This window comes from Mustela nivalis (genome assembly GCF_964662115.1).
Source record: "Mustela nivalis genome assembly, chromosome: 7".
NCBI classification, from domain to species: Eukaryota; Metazoa; Chordata; class Mammalia; order Carnivora; family Mustelidae; genus Mustela; species Mustela nivalis.
This window is the reverse complement of record NC_139026.1, coordinates 90,619,259-90,636,108: the sequence shown is the minus strand read 5'-3', so window position 1 is coordinate 90,636,108 and position 16,850 is coordinate 90,619,259. Positions and strand designations below refer to the sequence as shown.

The 16,850-nt window shown below is 46.2% G+C and overlaps 2 protein-coding genes across 10 annotated transcripts in view; one reads left to right on the top strand and one right to left on the bottom strand.

The window, feature by feature from the left end:
• Positions 1–382: 382 nt before the first annotated feature.
• Positions 383–10,094, bottom strand: ZNF740 (zinc finger protein 740). 3 transcript variants are annotated; one of them, XM_082741455.1, is made up of 7 exons: positions 9,871–10,094; positions 8,687–9,005; positions 5,980–6,129; positions 5,543–5,632; positions 4,960–5,083; positions 4,535–4,653; positions 383–3,640 (listed from the first exon to the last, which is right to left on the bottom strand). In XM_082741455.1, exons 2-7 carry the CDS (start codon positions 8,693–8,695, stop codon positions 3,551–3,553), a joined length of 582 nt encoding a protein of 193 aa, XP_082597581.1. In that variant the 5' UTR covers positions 8,696–9,005; positions 9,871–10,094; the 3' UTR covers positions 383–3,550. The 3 variants fall into 3 exon arrangements, with proteins under 3 accessions (XP_082597581.1, XP_082597582.1, XP_082597583.1); XM_082741456.1 differs by having other exon boundaries at positions 8,487–9,005; positions 9,871–10,005; XM_082741457.1 differs by lacking the exon at positions 383–3,640 and adding an exon at positions 3,914–4,023 and having other exon boundaries at positions 9,871–10,005.
• CSAD (cysteine sulfinic acid decarboxylase) overlaps positions 9,391–16,850 on the top strand; it is a 28,196-nt gene continuing 20,736 nt past the window's right edge. For 2 of the 7 annotated variants that reach the window (XM_082741449.1, XM_082741451.1), the window contains exon 1: positions 9,865–9,975. The gene's annotated coding sequence lies outside the window, so the exon portion shown is untranslated. Of the gene's footprint in view, positions 9,696–9,768; positions 9,976–16,850 lie in introns of those variants that run through there. The other 5 variants (XM_082741445.1, XM_082741447.1, XM_082741452.1 and 2 more) reach the window with 5 other exon arrangements.

Below are 16,850 nucleotides of genomic sequence, written 5' to 3'. Positions count from 1 at the left end.
GTGCTCCTTCCTCCCACCTGAGTGTTGGGAGAGCCTGTAACCTGACGTGCAGGAGGTTTGGTAAGCGGCTGGCTGCCGGGCGGGTGGGAGGGGGCGCTTCTCCATCCCCAGGTAATGCTGATATGGGAGGACTTGCAGACACACACTCAGAGACACGTTGGTACCCCGCCTCATTTTGTTCTAGCATGCATGTTTTTTTCCCCGCCCCCCATATTCAGAAGTGTTACCCTGTTTTCACTTGCACTTGTTGCTCTTCTGTGGAGGGGAGTTTTAAACAGTGGTTTCCAGGATGCTGGAGGTTTGGAGTGGTTACATTTGGGGGGAAAACAGAAAACCACTTTGGCCCCAAAGAAAAAGCTTTCCCAAAAAAAGAGATAGTATGTAGAAAAGCCCCATTTTCTTTTTATTTAAATATCCTAAATATATCACGAAGTAACATACACTGCACTTTAATGGTAAAAAGATACAAGTTTATAACATCTTATAAAAACTACCATTTAAAAGTGATTTTGTTCATTTGATATTCCCCTCCCCCAATAGCAAAATAAGTATATTAAAAAAAAAGAGAGAGAGGGAGGGAGGGAGAGGGCAGAGAGGAAGAGTTGGGAGGGATTGTTAAGATAAAAGCCTCAGGACTGCAGCAGAGGCAAAGAGCGTCTGGGGAGAGGGTTTGAAGTTGTGGTGGGACCCCACGTCTCATTTAACCCTCCAATGTCAAGCCATAGGGCACAATCAGTAGCTAAGTGATGAAAGAGGCTGTTGGGGGTGGACGGAGAAGAGTTGGGGTGCAGGCAAGGGCAGGGCTGGTAGGGCCCAGTACAAGCCGCCCCCCCCCCCCCCCCGCCAAGAACTGGTGCTACTCTTTCCCAGGTCCCCAAATTCCATGTCCTGGTCTCTGAGAGCCTGCCCTAGCTCCCTTTCCCTTCACTCCAAACGCACCTGAGGCATCTGTCCAGTGCTAGACCTCACCAGCTGAGGAGGGCTGGGGCCTTGTTCTGTGCTTTCCTTGGGGTGTAAGTGGGACTTCTGGGCCCTCTGGGAGGCTAAATTACTCCTTTCTTCTCTTTGCTCCTCTCTCCTCACACATCCTTGGCCCCAGAACCTGGACACCTAAACCTCCCTGCTCCTAAGTTGCCCCCACACCCAGTCCTTGGCAGGGGTGCTTCTGGTATGGCTCTTTACACACCTGCGCACAAACTCCTTCTCACCCACCCTGGTAGGAGACTGAAGCTGTGGGGGGGCCGCGGCACACTGGGACCTAAGCACACATCCGCACATGTAAGGGAGAGGTCACTCAAGGGATTCTCTCCACACACATTCCACCCCCTAAACAGATTAGCTGCATCTGGCAGGGAATGAAGCCTCCTATTTTCAAAAGTCTCCTGGGAGAAGTTTGTTAAATGTTGCCTCCTTCCAAGAATCTACTCCCAGAGGTGAGTGATAAATTCCGGCCCCAGCAGAGCCCTCTAACAGGAAAGGGGTTCACTCATATACGGGAAGATACCCAGCTTGCGGGGACCACATGGCAGCTTCAAGGACTGAAGCCTAGGTTCTGGACGGTATCAAATGCAAGTGCCAGCGTAAAGCTAGAAGAGCACAGGCGGCAAACACATTCCCCAGTGTCTCTTCCAAAGGATCTCAGGCGCCATCAGGGAAAATCTGAAGGGTGCCATACCTCTCTCTTTCCCTGAAATCCTCACATTTCGAGGTATAGAGCCCCTCCCCCCACCTCAGGTAACAGCCAGGAGCTTTCTGCTGCTGTTCCCTACATTTTCTAGGAAATGAAGTCACACTGCCTGGAGTTGCCATCTTAGAGCCCCACTGACAGCATGGTCAGGTTCACCAAGCCTCCATGATTATTCCATGATTACTCCCCTCTACAGGTCAGGGCAGGCCACAGTGGGGGCCAACCAAACCCCAGGACCTTCCATAGCAGAAAGAGGGTTTTTTATTTCACTTAAAAATTCATGTTTACAAGCTATGGCTTGGATTAAACATCCTAACCAGCCTGTTGAATCAATAAAAAAAAAACCCTCCAAAACAAAGCACTTCACTCCCCTAAATCAAGTTCCTCAGCTCCTGCTGGGACCTCAAGCACCCTCAGATTTGGTGGTGGTGATGGGGGCTGTTTCATGCTCATCCTCCCCTGAGTTGAGGGCCAGAGAAGGGTTTGGCTCAATAATATGCCATCTCCAAGCATACAAACGCAAGCACACACTTGAATGAACACATTCACACACGCACGCGCACACACACACCCCTGATCACTTTTTTGAGGGTGGGTAGGGTGGTGGTGTTGGGGCAGAGAAGAGCAAAGAATATGATTAAGAATAAAACCTATGATAGATTTCTTCCTCAGTCCTTTCTCTGCAGCACCCCCCTCCCCCAATTCTTTGTTGGGTAGGGATGGCCATTAAGAAGGAAACGAAGATCTTATTCTTTGGGACCAAAGGCCACACCCCTATCTCCTCTCCCTGAATACAGTGATAGGACTTGGGCAGGGAGAGCAGCTCATACTGCTCAACCGTCATGTCAGGGGACACCAAACTCCTCTGTTTCTTGAACAGTTGTTGCTGACCTTGGGACTAGTTTCGGGTTGTTCCAAGAGGGAACAAGGAGAGAGAGCCCCCTTTGATATCCATGACTACCTGCTGAACACCTCTGTCTGGCTCAGGAGTCAACGGCAGCGAGGTAGCCACACACCATCTCCAAGATCGAGTGCCCAAAGAGGGCATGGAAGGGCTCTGTGGGCCGCTCTCGCCCAAGTTCCCTCCACAAGGCACTTGAGCTGACCCCATCAGGTACCAGGGTGGCCTGGACCAATGCAACAGCTGTGGGCACAGCTCTTGCTCTTCCCTGGAGGAAGAAAGAGGTACCTGCCTACTCTAGTTGGACCCAGCCCTTATCTGCTCCTCCCGCCATTCTTCCTTCTGTCCTTACAGTGTATAAGGAGACCAAGGTAAACTCAGCTGCCATCCCTGATCCTACTCTCCTTCAAACAGAAGGTGAGATGCAGGGCTGTGGAACACTGAGGATCAACTGCAACTAAAAACTCAATTTTGGGGAGGGCTGGAACAGCCATAGTCCCTGCTTTGACCAGGGCTCTATGCCTCCATGTTACCTGTATCCACAGTGTAGCTGCTAAAATTGCTTTTGGATAAACAAAAACAAGAACAGAACAAGCAAACAAATCCCTCTCCCCAAACCTTTCCATTTCAGCTGCCAGCTGGAGTCCAAGGTTGTGGGAGCCACACCAGTCTTGGTCCTGTACCTTCAGTCCCCACCTATAACCTCAGCCAAGGGTCCAGGGACTAGCTTCCCTACCCAGGAATGCTGTAGGAACTTCCCCGAGATACTCATAGTCTCAGATTATTTACAGAGCTGAAGCTCTGAGGCCGCTGTCCCCTGATGCACTCTTCTGGTCTCCTGGGTCAACTCCTCCAGGAGGGGGACAGGTACAGACGGGGTGGTGGTGGGACCATCAGACCAGAGGGGGTGCGCTCTTCGGTAAATTCTTCTGATCACTCCCACCACCCAGGGCCCCTTGCGCCTATAGAGAAAACTGCCCGTCGGAAGTCTTGGACTGGCACCCTTGGCACATCCGTTTGTGTCTGAGTAATCGATCTGTCCGAGAAAAACACTGAGAAGAAAGGAAGGATTAAGTGTTGAGAGAACCTCAGCTACCTTTGGCTAGCTCTGCCGTCCCTACGTGGGAGGCAGGCATTCGGTTCCACATGCCCTCAGCAAGTACACAGACAGCAGGAGCTCACAGTGGTTAAGAGCACAGGCTCTGAAGTTGGGAGTCCTGGCTCTAGCACTCAGCAGCTGTGCAACCTTAGACATGGTATCTAACAGCACTCAATCTGGACACTCATCTGTAATGGGGCTAAAGTACCTACTCACAGAAGGGCTGTGTCATTCATCCAATATTTATTGTCTGTCTCAAGGCAGGTACAGTTCTTGGGGCTGAGGATAGAATGGTGAACCAGAGGGGCAAAATCTCTGCCTCATGGAGCTTCCATCCTAGTGTTTTGAGATTCAGTGTAAGAGGGTGGAGCAAACATTCTTATCAGATCAGACAAGGACCCCCGCCCCCAGGGCAGAGATGGTCTTTCTTCCAGGTGCACCAGCTCTGAGTTTGACTGAATCCTGCCTCTGCCCTCAATCTGCTGTGACTTTAGGAAACTTAACCTCTTGGAATCTCAATTTCTCCATATGTGAAATGATGAGAACACAGGTCTTTATAGAATTAACATGAGGATTAAAAAGATAATCTATGTTAAACAGGCTCTCACAGTACCCTGCACAGAAATAAGTACATGAAAAATACTATTGTTAATACAATTATTCTCATGGCCCCTCCCCACAGACAGCTGCATAAGGCCAGAGAGGTACACCTCACCGGGACATACTAACTCTATCATGGCCAGGAATTCAATGTGGCCCCTTGTTAGGAAAGTGACGGGGGCGGGCCCTGCTTCTTGGTGAAGGAGAAGTTTGTTGTGCGGGGTGGGCGGAGGACACATGAGCTTACCTGATGACACCGTTCACACTGGTAGGGCTTTTCACCACTGTGTACACGCTTGTGACGCTCCAGGTGGTACTTCTGGATAAAGCGCATATCACATATATCACACTCAAATGGCTTTTCACCTGGCCCACGTGGAGAGAGAAGTTGATTATCAGGAGGTTCACAAGGTAGGGACTTCATTCGTATTTTCCCAGAAATTTTTAATTTTTAGCCATGTACAGATACCTAATGAGGAAGGGTGCCCAAAGCTGTTGGTCTCACTGACACTAGATACAGAGCCACAAAATTTCTCTAGCTAACTCACTTATCTTCTTTTTCTACTTCTAATAGTTGGCCTCTAAACAAACCCAACAAGAGCTACACACACAGACACACAGACACACACACACACAAAACTACAGACTACTGAATATGAGCAAAAGACTTACCAGTATGAATAAGAATGTGCCTCTTGAGGTGGTAACTGCTCCTAAAGGCTCCAAAGCAGTGTTCGCAAATAAAATTTTTGGGAATCTTTACTTGAAAAGAACCATTTTGTTCCACTACCACCACCTAGGGGCAACAATCAGGCATGTCATAAGGCTATCTCTCAGTCTCCTTTTTGTCCTCATCCTACCCTAGGTCAATTTCCAGTTGCTGGACAAAGCAATTTTTCTGATGCTGTCATCTCCCTCATTCCCTAGATTTAAGAGACCTTCTGAGGAAGGAGGTGGATATGGGTAAGCTGTATGCCCCATCAAACCCAACACCTCTGAATGCGACCTGAGGGAAGTCTACCTGCCCACAGAATCCCATGCCCTCCCTGGCCCTCTTTCCTTTACCAAGGATGTTCCGGAGAGGGCAGAAATCAAAGACCAAAATGGTCTATGGAAGAAATCCGAGTGATACATTCACTGGCTACGAGTGACCAAAACATCTAGGAAAAACTCTAGGTTGAATCACAGATGAAAAGAAAAGAAGGATTATCCTATTACCAAATGATACCAGTTCGGGGATTACCCCATTACCTGCCTTTTTAACAGTCTTCTTTGAATGAGAGGCCTCAGCCAAGCTGTCATCATCTTTGCGACTCCGGGACTTATCGCTGTCTTTTCGGTGGCCCTTTTAAAATAAATCAAAGCTAAACTCACAGTCTATCTCCCTACACAAGACAGGAAACCAAATGCTGTGCTTGCAGACAGCTTCTAAATAACAGTAACCACCTGCCCCAAAGGTTTAGAGAAGGTACTCATCCATTTCCTCTCTAAGTACTATGGTGTTAAGGGGTTATAGGTAAAGAAAAGCCCTTCCTTAGCTCTCTAAAATACCCACATTCACTCATTCCCCGACTGGATCCCTTTTCCCCACTTCCCTAAATAGATGCACTGAGGAATTAAAGCTTGACATCTCCTGGCAGAGAGCTTGGGCCACCCGACCCCCAGGTGCCACAATGGACTCAAACGCTGTACCTGACTTGAGCACCTCAGCACATCAGGGCTACCTGCCCGCTCTCCATTCTCGGCCTGCTTGCTGGCAATCTGGCTCAGCATCATCTTCTTGCTGGCTGCAGTGGGAACCAAACTCACACCTGCTAGGCCTTCACAAGCCAGGAGACTTGCCTAAGTTGAAAGGAGATGAGGTGTCAGGTCACCTGGCAGGCAGGGCAGGACAAAAACAGGCTGCCATCTTCTGTACAACTACCTTTCACACCCAGCCACAAACTGCTTCTCTAGGGAGTGTCCCTCTCTACTTTGAGAAACTGTTTCCTTCAAGAGTACTCCCTAACTCACCTCACCAAGAACAATTTACTTGTTGTTATTCAGCATTTAAATACCAATCAAGTGAATAACCAAGTATTACTGACACTTTTGTCATTAGCAGTGTGCTAGGACATGTTACCAACTTGACCTTGTGAATAGGCATGAGGGTCTGCCCTGCTGATCCACTGAAATGGGAGATTTCTAGCAGACTTTCCTCCTCTTCCTCTCTCAACAGAAGCTTCAGAGCTCACTATGATTGGCAGATATCACTGGTGCCAAATACATATTCTTTCAGGTCCCACAAACATGCTTATCAGCAAACTAGGTTATTTCTCCCTTCAGATTTTAAATTCCCGAGGTGTTGTCAATTTTAACAGGTCTAAAAATTAAATCACTTGGAAGAATTTTAGGGTTGAGTATCGCTTTCTCTTGACCTCCAAGGCCATTTATTTATGTGCAAATCCATATGTTTTCACATTCTCTACTCTATGTGTAGTTTAAAAACTGCTCAAACAAGGAATGATTAAAATTTCCTCTTTTCCCGGTTATATTCTTCAAACTAACTTTGTTTGGCTAGCACTAGAGGATATTTTTTTACTGAAAAAACATTTAAGAAACACTTCAAAGAAATAGTCCATCAGCAAACTTCCACAAGTCATTTATTTAAAAAATTCATTTTAAAAATTATCTCGGGGTGCCTGGGAGGCTCAGTGGGTAAAGCCTCTGCCTTTGGCTCGGGTCATGGTCCCAGGGTCCTGGGATCGAGCCCCACATCGGGCTGTCTGCTTGGCAGGGAGTCTGCTTCCTCCTCTCACTCTCTCTGCCTACTTGTGATCTGTCAAATAAATAAATAAATAAATAAAATCTTTAAAAATACTCTCTTTAAAAAAAGTTCCTTTTAGTATAACCTGCGATCCCTTCTTTCCTTTCTCCTTCAAGGACTTTGGACATTGAAAGGTTTAGAGATGGAAAGTTCAGATCTGCTGTTTGCACTGCATAATCGTGGGCAAGTTACTCCACCTTTTCAGGCCTCAGTTTCCTTAAATGCAAAATGTTTATGAAGAGTATCTACTCTCACAGGGCTGACAAGAATAAAACTAAGATACAAATACATAGTGGTACCCAATACAAAGTTAGTTATTAGTGAAAGGCAGTTTCTCAGAACAAGAGTGAACATGATGCTGTGAAGGGGGTTGGAAACAAAGGAAGAAGAAACCAAAGGGCTCCTAATCTGCATGGAAAGGAGGAAGCTATGCCGGCAGCTGGAAGAAAGCCAATTATACTATAATCAAACTGCCCTCCTGGTGAGACTGGTAAGGAAGGTCCCTGGAAGAAAGCTGAGAGAAGCTCCAGGGATGCCTGCACATAGCTTTGCTATCCACACTTAGAGCAATATAACAGATCATCCTGTCTCTCCAATCCAATCCTGTCCCCTCACAATGACAACTACCTTCTAAATACACTGATCTGACACCACTCTGCTACTTAACATTCTTCTGAGAGCTCCCATTCCCTACAGAATAAAGTCTGATTCCTTAGCGAGGCATAAAAGGCCCTTGGGTTATACTCTTACATCCTTAAGAAACAACTCCCTTACTCTAACTCTTCCCTCTATCATTACCTACCCTGTCCCCCTAACCCATTTAAGTCCTTTCCTCCTTAACTAGCAAACTACATGCAGTACTTCTAACACCTCATCACATTCTCCTATGCCTTTAAGCCTCTGCCCATCCAGTTCTCCTTGTCTGAAAGCCTTGTCTGCCTGTTCGTCTAGGAAAATCCCATGTATTCTTCAAGCTTCATCTGCTTTTGTTCATCCAAGCAGAGGTACCCTTCTCTCCTCTGCCACGTACATACCTCTATTATTATATGTTCCTTCAATCAACAGTTTCATTGAGTCTCTGCTGCTAATCAACCACTATGCAAGGTATTATGTACATAAAGATAAATAACAGACTTTCTCTCCATTTCCCCCGACCCCAACCCAACTATCCTGGAAGCTTGTTGGGGATGGGGATAATCTTATTCATCTTTGTATCCCCAGCATAATGCCTTGCATGTAACAGGAGTTCAATTAATTCCTGTTGAAAAAAACAAATGAAGCATTCACCAGACTCTTCACTCCCTCATGCCCCTCAGCACTTAATGTACCAAGTGTAAACTGAGTAGTTGTTTCGCAAATGTCCCATCAGTGCCTGTGAGGCAGAATGGCCTACCTCCTTCATTTGACTGGAAGCTCCCTGAAGGCAGGGGCTGTGGCCTGTCTCTTTTCCTTCCTCTAGATCTCCCCCTGGTGTTTAATACAGAGCTTGGCTCACTGGGCTGGTCAATATGTTGACTAAGGCAGCATTCAAGAGTGAAACTGCAAACACGCTTCCCAGTGATCTTGAAGGAGGAGGATTCTATAGCTTTTTACCTGAGCCATGCTGATTTCTCACTTAATGCAACCCAAAAGTTCAGGAGTTTGTTGATCCACCTTTCCTAAGACACTGTTGTTTGAAGAACTGTCACCAAATCACTGTAACAACTCCTTCGTGTCCTTTCAGTCCTGCTGCCATATTGAACTGCCTTTGTCTTCAAACAGAACTTAGTGTCCTCCAAAGGGAAGATAGATGTTCCGATGTTCCAAGAATCCCTGGACTCGGCCTGGCTCCTGCCTATGATCTGAAGAAGTCTGCCAGTCTTGGTTTTCCAACTGAATCCTCTTGTTGAAGTTCACGATCTGTTTCAGAAACCTGAAACCAGAAAAGGAGATGGGGCTGTTAGGTGCAACATTCTCAGGCCATACGACCTGCAGTAGGCTGGACTTTTTTTTTTTTTTTTGGTGACCGTGGCCGCTCTCTGTGAACCTCAGAAAGAGGACATTAGTTAAGCAGAGTTTTCTTTCTAGGTCAGGAGAAGAAACTGGCCTCCAGGGCAAAGACGAGCTGCCAACAGGAGTAAAAGTAACTGGGGCTTCTCATGGATGAACTGCAATAGGCCAACTGCTTGGATTTGCCATCTTACGAATAGAAGAAGGGGGCGGAGGCCCTTCGGGGCTTTTGAGCCGAGTGGGCCGGGCCGCGAAGCTCGCCCTCTATTAAGGAGATCAGAACTGGGGTGGAGAAAAGCTCTGAGGCTATCGCTTGAGTAGCAAGGCAGCAACCGGACTGGCAGTGTGCGCCGGGCCGGCCCACACGTGCGCGTTCTCCGAGTCCGCCCGAAGGTACGGAAACTCGCTGCGGAAGAAGGCAGGCAGGCGGAGGCCGGCGCTCCGTGTTCCTTCCCTGCTCCTCCTCCTCCTCCAGCCAGCCAGCCAGCCGCAGCGCCCCGCCGCACCGAGCCGGAGGAGAGCGCGGAGGAGAGCCCCGAGAAGCGCGCTAGGTGCGTGCTCGCGCCCGCGTCCCCGCCAAGCAAGCCCCTCTTCGCCGGGCGGAGCGAGCGAGGTGCGCGCGCGCCCGCGCGCGCGGCCCCTTCCTCTCCCCGGCGAGCCCCCTCCCTTCGCCACGCGCCCCTCCTCCCTTCCCCTCCCCCTTCCCGCGCGGCGCCCCACGGCCTGTGAGCTGCTGAGGCGCCGCCGCCTGCCCGGACGACGCTGCGGTCCCTGAGGCGTGCTCCTACCTGCCAGGCGCGGCCTCCCGCGGTCTCCCAGACCGCGCGGCGCCTCCTCCAGGCCCCAGCACACCGTGCCAGCCCCGTGGCCGCCGCTGCCCTGCCGGGACCGAGGCAAGTTTACAAACACCAACCCGGGGCCCGTTTCCCCGGAAGCACTTCCCCCTCCCCCTCGTCCTCTCAGCCGAGCCGCAATATCCACTTCCGGGCTCGGAGCCTGGACCGGCGGGAGCAGCCAGAAAGGGGGTGAGGCTGAGGACGCTGGGAGGGTTGCGGGGGGGTGGTTGTGCAGCTGGTGAGTGGGCGGTACCGGCGCGCGGAAGGACGGGAAGGGGGCGGGCCGGCGGCACGACGCGTGCGCCGTGGTAGGGCGCGCCCCGGCGGCCATCTTGGCTGAGGGCAGGAACGGAGATTGTGAAGTGACGTGCGTTGCGTTCTTTCGATAGGTTTTGCTAAGTGGGCTGTTTGAGGCTCCTTGAAAAAACGCCATCAGTTTCTTTTCCTCGCGTACGTCCCCCTGTCGCATCTGAGCCTGCAGCCCCAAGTACATGAATAGTTCGTACTCAGTCTTTTCACGTAACTCAGCGAAGGTCCTCTTTATCTGAGTTTTCTATCAGACCCAGCCCTGAAGATTCTGGGGCCGCCCGGTTCCTGGGAGAAGAGTTAATTTTCTTTGCATGCTTCGGCCGTGTACACTCAATCTGGGCGTGTGCCGAGGCCAGTCTGGTTGACTTATACCGCTTACCCCTTCATTTCAGACCTTCCAGTGTCTAACATTGGCCTCCTCGCCTGAAAGAAGCCATAGGACTCCCCTCAGTAGAAGACGAGTTTCATTGGAGACTAAGTCATAGAGGGTGGCCCTTGGATCTGGCGTTAAGAAGATGGAAACTTGAACTTTTCTTTAGAATCTCCCAGCTTGAGCTATTAGGGAGAGGTCCCGCTAAAGATGGACTATGCCAAGTGTTCTTAGTGGATGGAAATGTTAATCCATTTTAATCTCAGCTTCTGCTGTAGGTGCTGCTAGGATGTGAGTTGAGGAGAATTAATTGAGATGCCAAAAGAAAAATACTTATTTATGAAAGAGAGGAATTCCCAACTACACTTTGTACATGGGCTTCATTTCCTTGAGCACTTCATGTTTTGAGCCGTTGACAGCAAACCTTTGTGCTCTTAGACTCATGATAAAATTGAGATAAAAAATAGAGATATGTCATCAGAAAGAACCTTTTTTTTTTTTTTTTAAAGATTTGCATTTATTTGACAGATCACAAGTAGGCAGAGAGGCAGCAGAGAGAGAGGAAGGGAGGCAGGCTCCCCTCGATTCCAGGACCCTGAGATCATGACTTGAACCGAAGGCAGAGGCTTTAGCCCACTGAGCCACCCAGGGGCCCCAGAAAGAAGTCTTTAGAAAAAAAAAACCGCTCATATTTAATGTTTTTTTTTTGTTTGTTTGTTTTTGTTTTTGTTTTTTACACTGAGAGATAGATCGTAAGTAGGTAGAGAGGCAGGCAGAGAGAGAGGGGGAAGCAGGCTTCCTGCAGAGAGCCCGATGTGGGGCTCCATCCCAGGACCCTGAGATCATGACCAGAGCAGAATACAGCGGCCTAATCCACTGAGCCACCCAGGCGCCCCGCTCATACTTAATTTGCCAAGTCCACACACACATAAGAAGAAAAGGCAAAAATGTTAACTGTCGGTTTTCTACTATCCTGTGCTCCTGAAGATAGTCACTTTTATCCATTTGGCAAATATACTTCCAGGGTTTTTTTCTATGTTCATACAATTTTTTTTTTTCATCCAGAGTATATTTATTGAGCACCTAGAGTGGTGGACACTGTGTTAACATGGTAGATATCTAAGTTCTTTAACATTTTAACAATTGTTGCATAATATTCTAACTTATATTTGTGCTTTGATTTGTCTAGACTCATCCTGATGGGCATTTAGGTTAATTCCATTATTTGTTTTATAAACAGTGTCATAAAGAACATCTTCATACAGTTAATCCTTTTGCACTTATAGATTTGTAGATAGAGTATGTGCATTTAACACATTTTTAAAAAGATTTTATTTATATGAGAGAGAGACAGCACAAGCAGAGGGAGTGGCCGAGGGAGAGGGAAAAGCCAGGTGGGGCTTGATCCCAGGACCTTGGGAAATTGACCTGAGCAAGGGCCCCTGTGAGTTTTATTTTTTTAAATTTTTAAATCTTTAAATTTTTATTTTTTCCCCTGTGTGTTTTAAATCTTAATTCTGTGAAATTGAATTTCAGTTTGTTACAATTTACGTGCTCACTCAGAACCATGTATGAATGCCCCCATTTCCTATGGCATAGCAATACTGGATATTATGAGTTTTTAGTGTGGTTGCCAATTTGATAGATGAAAAATAGTTGGGGTGCCTGGGTGGCTCAGTGGGTTAAGCCTCTGCCTTTGGCTCAGGTCATGGTCTCAAGGTCCTGGGATTGAGCCCCGCTTTGGGCTCCCTACCCAGTGGGGAGCCTGCTTCCCCACCTCTATCTGCCTGCTTCTCTGCCTACTTGTGATCTCTTTCTCTGGCAAATAAATAAATGAAATCTTAAGAAAAAAAAAAAAAGAAAAATAGTGATTTCATCATTTAAATTTGCATCACCAATAGTGGAGTGGAGCAACTTCTATTGCATCTTCTCTAAGTTATATTAACTTTTTATTTGTCATATGTGTTTAAAATACTTTCTCTTCATTTTTCATTTATCTTTCAGCTTCTCCCCTCCCCGAGCAAATTATGCTTTACAGGAAATTATTTGAAGCATTTCTATCAAAAATAGGAATAAGACAGGAATGTTTACCATCAAAGCTAATATTGTATGGAGCTCCTGGCCACTGAAGAGTCTCACTATTTTCATATGATACATTCATCAAGAAAGAGAATTGACTGACAAAATACTGAAATAGTGAGTTCAGCATTATGACCAGATGGGAGATTAACAAACAGAAATCGCACACATAAAATATAAGAACCACCAACCATAAAAATGCCATGAAGTAAATACTCTCACAATAAGAATATTACACTTCTAGAAATAAATTTGACAGGAAATTTCAAGCCATATATTAAGAAAATCAGACTATTTTGGCGAAAGACAAAAAGATTTTGCTTAAATGGAGAGTTTTTAGCGTATACGAATAGAAAGACTTAATTTTGTAAGAGGCATGAGTTTTTGCTGTCGATTAAAGTAAGTTCTGGGGCACCTGGGTGGCTCAGTGGGTTAAGCCTCTGCCTTCAGCTTAGGTCATGATCTCAGGGTCCTGGGATCAAACCCCACATTGGGCTCTCTGCTCAGTGGGGAGCCTACTTCCCCACTCTCTGCCTTCTGCTCTGCCTACTTGTGATCTCTCTCTCTCTGTCAAATAGGTAAATAAAATCTTAAAAAAAAAAATAAAGTAAATTCTAATTAAGATAGGACTTTGGGAGCATCTGGGTGGCTCAGTCGTTAAGCATCTGCCTTTGGCTCAGGTCATGATCCCAGGGTCCTGGGATTGATCCTCACATCGGGCTCCCTCCTCGGTGGGAAGCCTGCTTCTCCCTCTCCCACTCTCCCTGCTTGTGTTCCCTTTCTCCTGTGTGTCTCTCTGTCAAATAAACAAATACATAAAATCTTAAAATAAGATAAAGTAGAACTTTGCATGGAACTTAATCTGATTTTTAGATTTTCACGGAAAAGAGTGCTTGTGTGGCTAAGTGGGTTAAGCATCTGCCCTCGGCTTAGGTCATAATCCCAGGGTCCTGGGATCAAATCTGGTGGTTGGTCGAGTTCCCTGCTCAGTGGGAAGTCTACTTCTCCCTCTCTCTCTGCCCTTCCTCCACACATGTGCTCGCACTCTCTCTCTCTCTCTCAAACAAATAAATCTTAAAAAATTAGAATAAAATAAAATTTTCATGGAAAAGAATAATTGCAAGGAGAACAAAAATAACTTTGGAAAACACAGAGTGGGTAAAATAAGGGGTGGGGTAAAGCCATGAATTATCTTTAACCACTTTAATGGTGTCTTTCTTTACACAGAATTTTGAAGGTTTTATGTAGTCAAGTCTGCCTGTGGCTTTTGGGTTTTTGTGACGCTACCTCAAGATTATAAAAATATTTCCCTGTAGTTTCTTTTGACATTCTTATAGTTTTATATTTTCAGCTTATGTTTTTATCTTAGCTGCAGTTTATTTTTGTGTATGGTGAGAGGTAGTGAGAACTGCCAGACTTAAAAGTAACCAGTAACATAGTGGGAGAGGTACTAGCCTAGAATTCAGAAAATCAGAGATCTAGTCTTGTTCTCGTGTCACCTGTGTAATCTTGGACAAGTTAACTCTAGACTGAGAGTCCTCATCTTGAAAACCAGGGTGAATGAATAAATATCTCTCAGGCTAATTTGCAGCACAATGTGAGGATCAGATGAGGTCACAGATGAGAAGGTTTTGAGAGAGAAAAAACCCTTTGCAAATCTTCCATATCATTAATTCAGATTTTTGGTCTATGTAAATCAAATATGTAAATCAAATATAAGTGAAATGCAGCATTATTTTTCAGTGCCTGGAAATAGTGGGTCAATTCACTCAGATGTTCATTGAGTGCAAAACCTTGGGGGAAGGGTGAGAGGAGAGGGGTAAATTGAAAACTAACATTTTTTGGAGTGCCTCTTTTGTATTTAGTGCTTTCTTTAAAGATAAGATTTTAGGAGCGCCTGGGTGGCTCAGTGGGTTAAAGCCTCTGCCTTCAGCTCAGGTCTTGATCCCAGGGACCTGGAATCCAGCCCCGCATCGCATCGGGCTCTCTGCTCGGGGAACCTGCTTCCTCTTCTCTGCCTGCTTCTCTGCCTACTTGTGATCTCCATCTGTCAAATAAATAAATAAAATCTTAAAAAAAAAAAAAAAGATAAGATTTTAACCCCCAGAAATTTACAATCAGAAGGGGAGAAAACATTATACACATAAGGAGAGTTGGTGCCTTTATGGATGTGGGTATAGAGTCTGTAGGATTTGTGACCATGTAGATTGTACCAAGGTCAGTATCATTTTCTAACAGTAAGCCTGGCCAAAAGTACTTTAAGGAGCAACTGCCCTGATCTTTTTTTGTCTGCGCAGGCCTCCTCCTGTGTTACCTTCCCTAACTTCTTTGGCACACCTCTCCCCTCAGGCCCATCCTATCAGTTATTCAAATAGTATTGTAATGATTACCAATGAGTCTTTTCCTGCACCAGCTCTCTATCGCTTTAAGTCCTGAGTATTTTCTCTTTGAAGGCTGCCATGAGCCAACAGAGCAGAATTAACCAGCCTTGACTTTCCTTTTGAGCATTCCGCTCCTTTGTGGCAAGTGTGTCTGCCCACCTCCCTACTGGCCTGTTAGCTGAAGCACACAGGGTAGACACAGCCCCGCCTCCCCTGTTCCCCCTGGGTAGTGCCAGTGCCAGGGATACATAATGAGTCAGTGTTTTCTGAACTGGCTGACCCCGTACCTCTCTCTGAGAGCCATTGGGGCTGCATCATAGAAATGAGGAGTATATGGCTACATTTGTCACCAGTGAGACCTTTTTGATGATAGTGGATTGAAGAGTTGGAAACCACATGATGTCCTAGGGCCATTCTTGAGCCTGGTGATTTGTATGTTTTGGAGTTCTTATTGCCCCTTAACCTCCTTAATTTTTCTTGTTGATTAAAAATAACCTTTATTTTGGGGCGCCTGGGTGGCTCAGTGGATTAAAGCCTCTGCCTTCAGCTCAGGTCATGATCCTGGGGTCCTGGGATGGAGCCCCACATTGGGCTCTCTGCTCAGCAGGGGGCCTGCTTCCTTCTCTCTCTCTGCCTGCCTCTCTGCCTACTTGTGATCTGTGTCTGTCAAATAAATAAATAAAATATATATTTTTTAAATTATTTATTTATTTGACAGAGATCACAAGTAGGCAGAGAGGCAGACAGAGAGAGAGAGAGGAGGAAGCAGGCTCCCTGCTGAGCAGAGAGCCCGATGCGGGACTCGATCCCAGGACCCTGAGATCATGACCTGAGCCGAAGGCAGTGGCCCAACCCACTGAGCCACCCAGGCACCCTAAATAAATAAAATCTTAAAAAAAATAAAAATAACCTTTATTTTAATGATGTGAGTAATATGAAGTCATATAAAATTATAAAAGTATATGTGTATAAATAAGAAAATGAAAATAATTCATAATTCCAATAGCCAGGAATAACCCTAATTACTATTCTGAAAGCTTTCCCCATCTTTTTCAGTCTTTTAAAAAATGCATGGGGAGTGACTGCTAATAGGTATGGGGCTTTTCTTTGGGGTGATGAAAATGTTCTGGAATTAAATAGTGTGAATGATGCACAACTTTGTGAGTATCCAAAAAAAAAAAAAAACCCACTGAACTGTACAGTTTAAAAGGGTGAACTTTATGGTACGTGAATTGTATCTCAATAAAGCTATTCTTCTAAAAATGCCTGTAGATACATACAGTGTTTGTCTTTTTCTGAACTGAGAGAAACTTGCAGATACCATACTCCTTTTCTGCTGAATGTTTCAGTATGTTTTCTCAGAATAAGAATATTCCCTTATATAACTACAATGCAATGATCAAATTAAGGAAATTTAACACTGATTGAGCGCTAATATTTATGATACCATCCATAGTCAGCCTCCACCAAGTGTTCCAGTAATGTTCTTTATAGCAGGTTTTTCCTTCCTCATCCACATCACAAGTAGGCAGAGAGGCAGGCAGAGAGAGAGGAGGAAGAAAGCTCCCCACTGAGCAGAGATCCCGGGGCTCGATCCCAGGACCCCGGGATCATGACCTAAGCCGAAGGCAGAGGCTCAACCCACTGAGCCACCCTGGTGCCCCAACAGTTCTTCAGTCTTTCTTGGAGTTTCATGACATTGACATTTTTGAAAAGTAACCGGTTAGTTCTTTTGTAGAATGACTCTCAATTTAGATATATCTGTTTCCTCACAATTAAATATGGGTTACGTA

What these genes read in the sequence shown, in the direction of transcription:
- ZNF740 (XM_082741455.1), bottom strand. An exon ending in TGCTGAGGTGCTCAAGTCAG is followed by an intron (nt 5,633 to 5,979) that starts GTACAGCGTTTG and finishes TTATTTTAAAAG; the next exon opens with GGCCACCGAAAAGACAGCGA. An exon ending in CAAAGAAGACTGTTAAAAAG is followed by an intron (nt 5,084 to 5,542) that starts GCAGGTAATGGG and finishes TGTTGCCCCTAG; the next exon opens with GTGGTGGTAGTGGAACAAAA.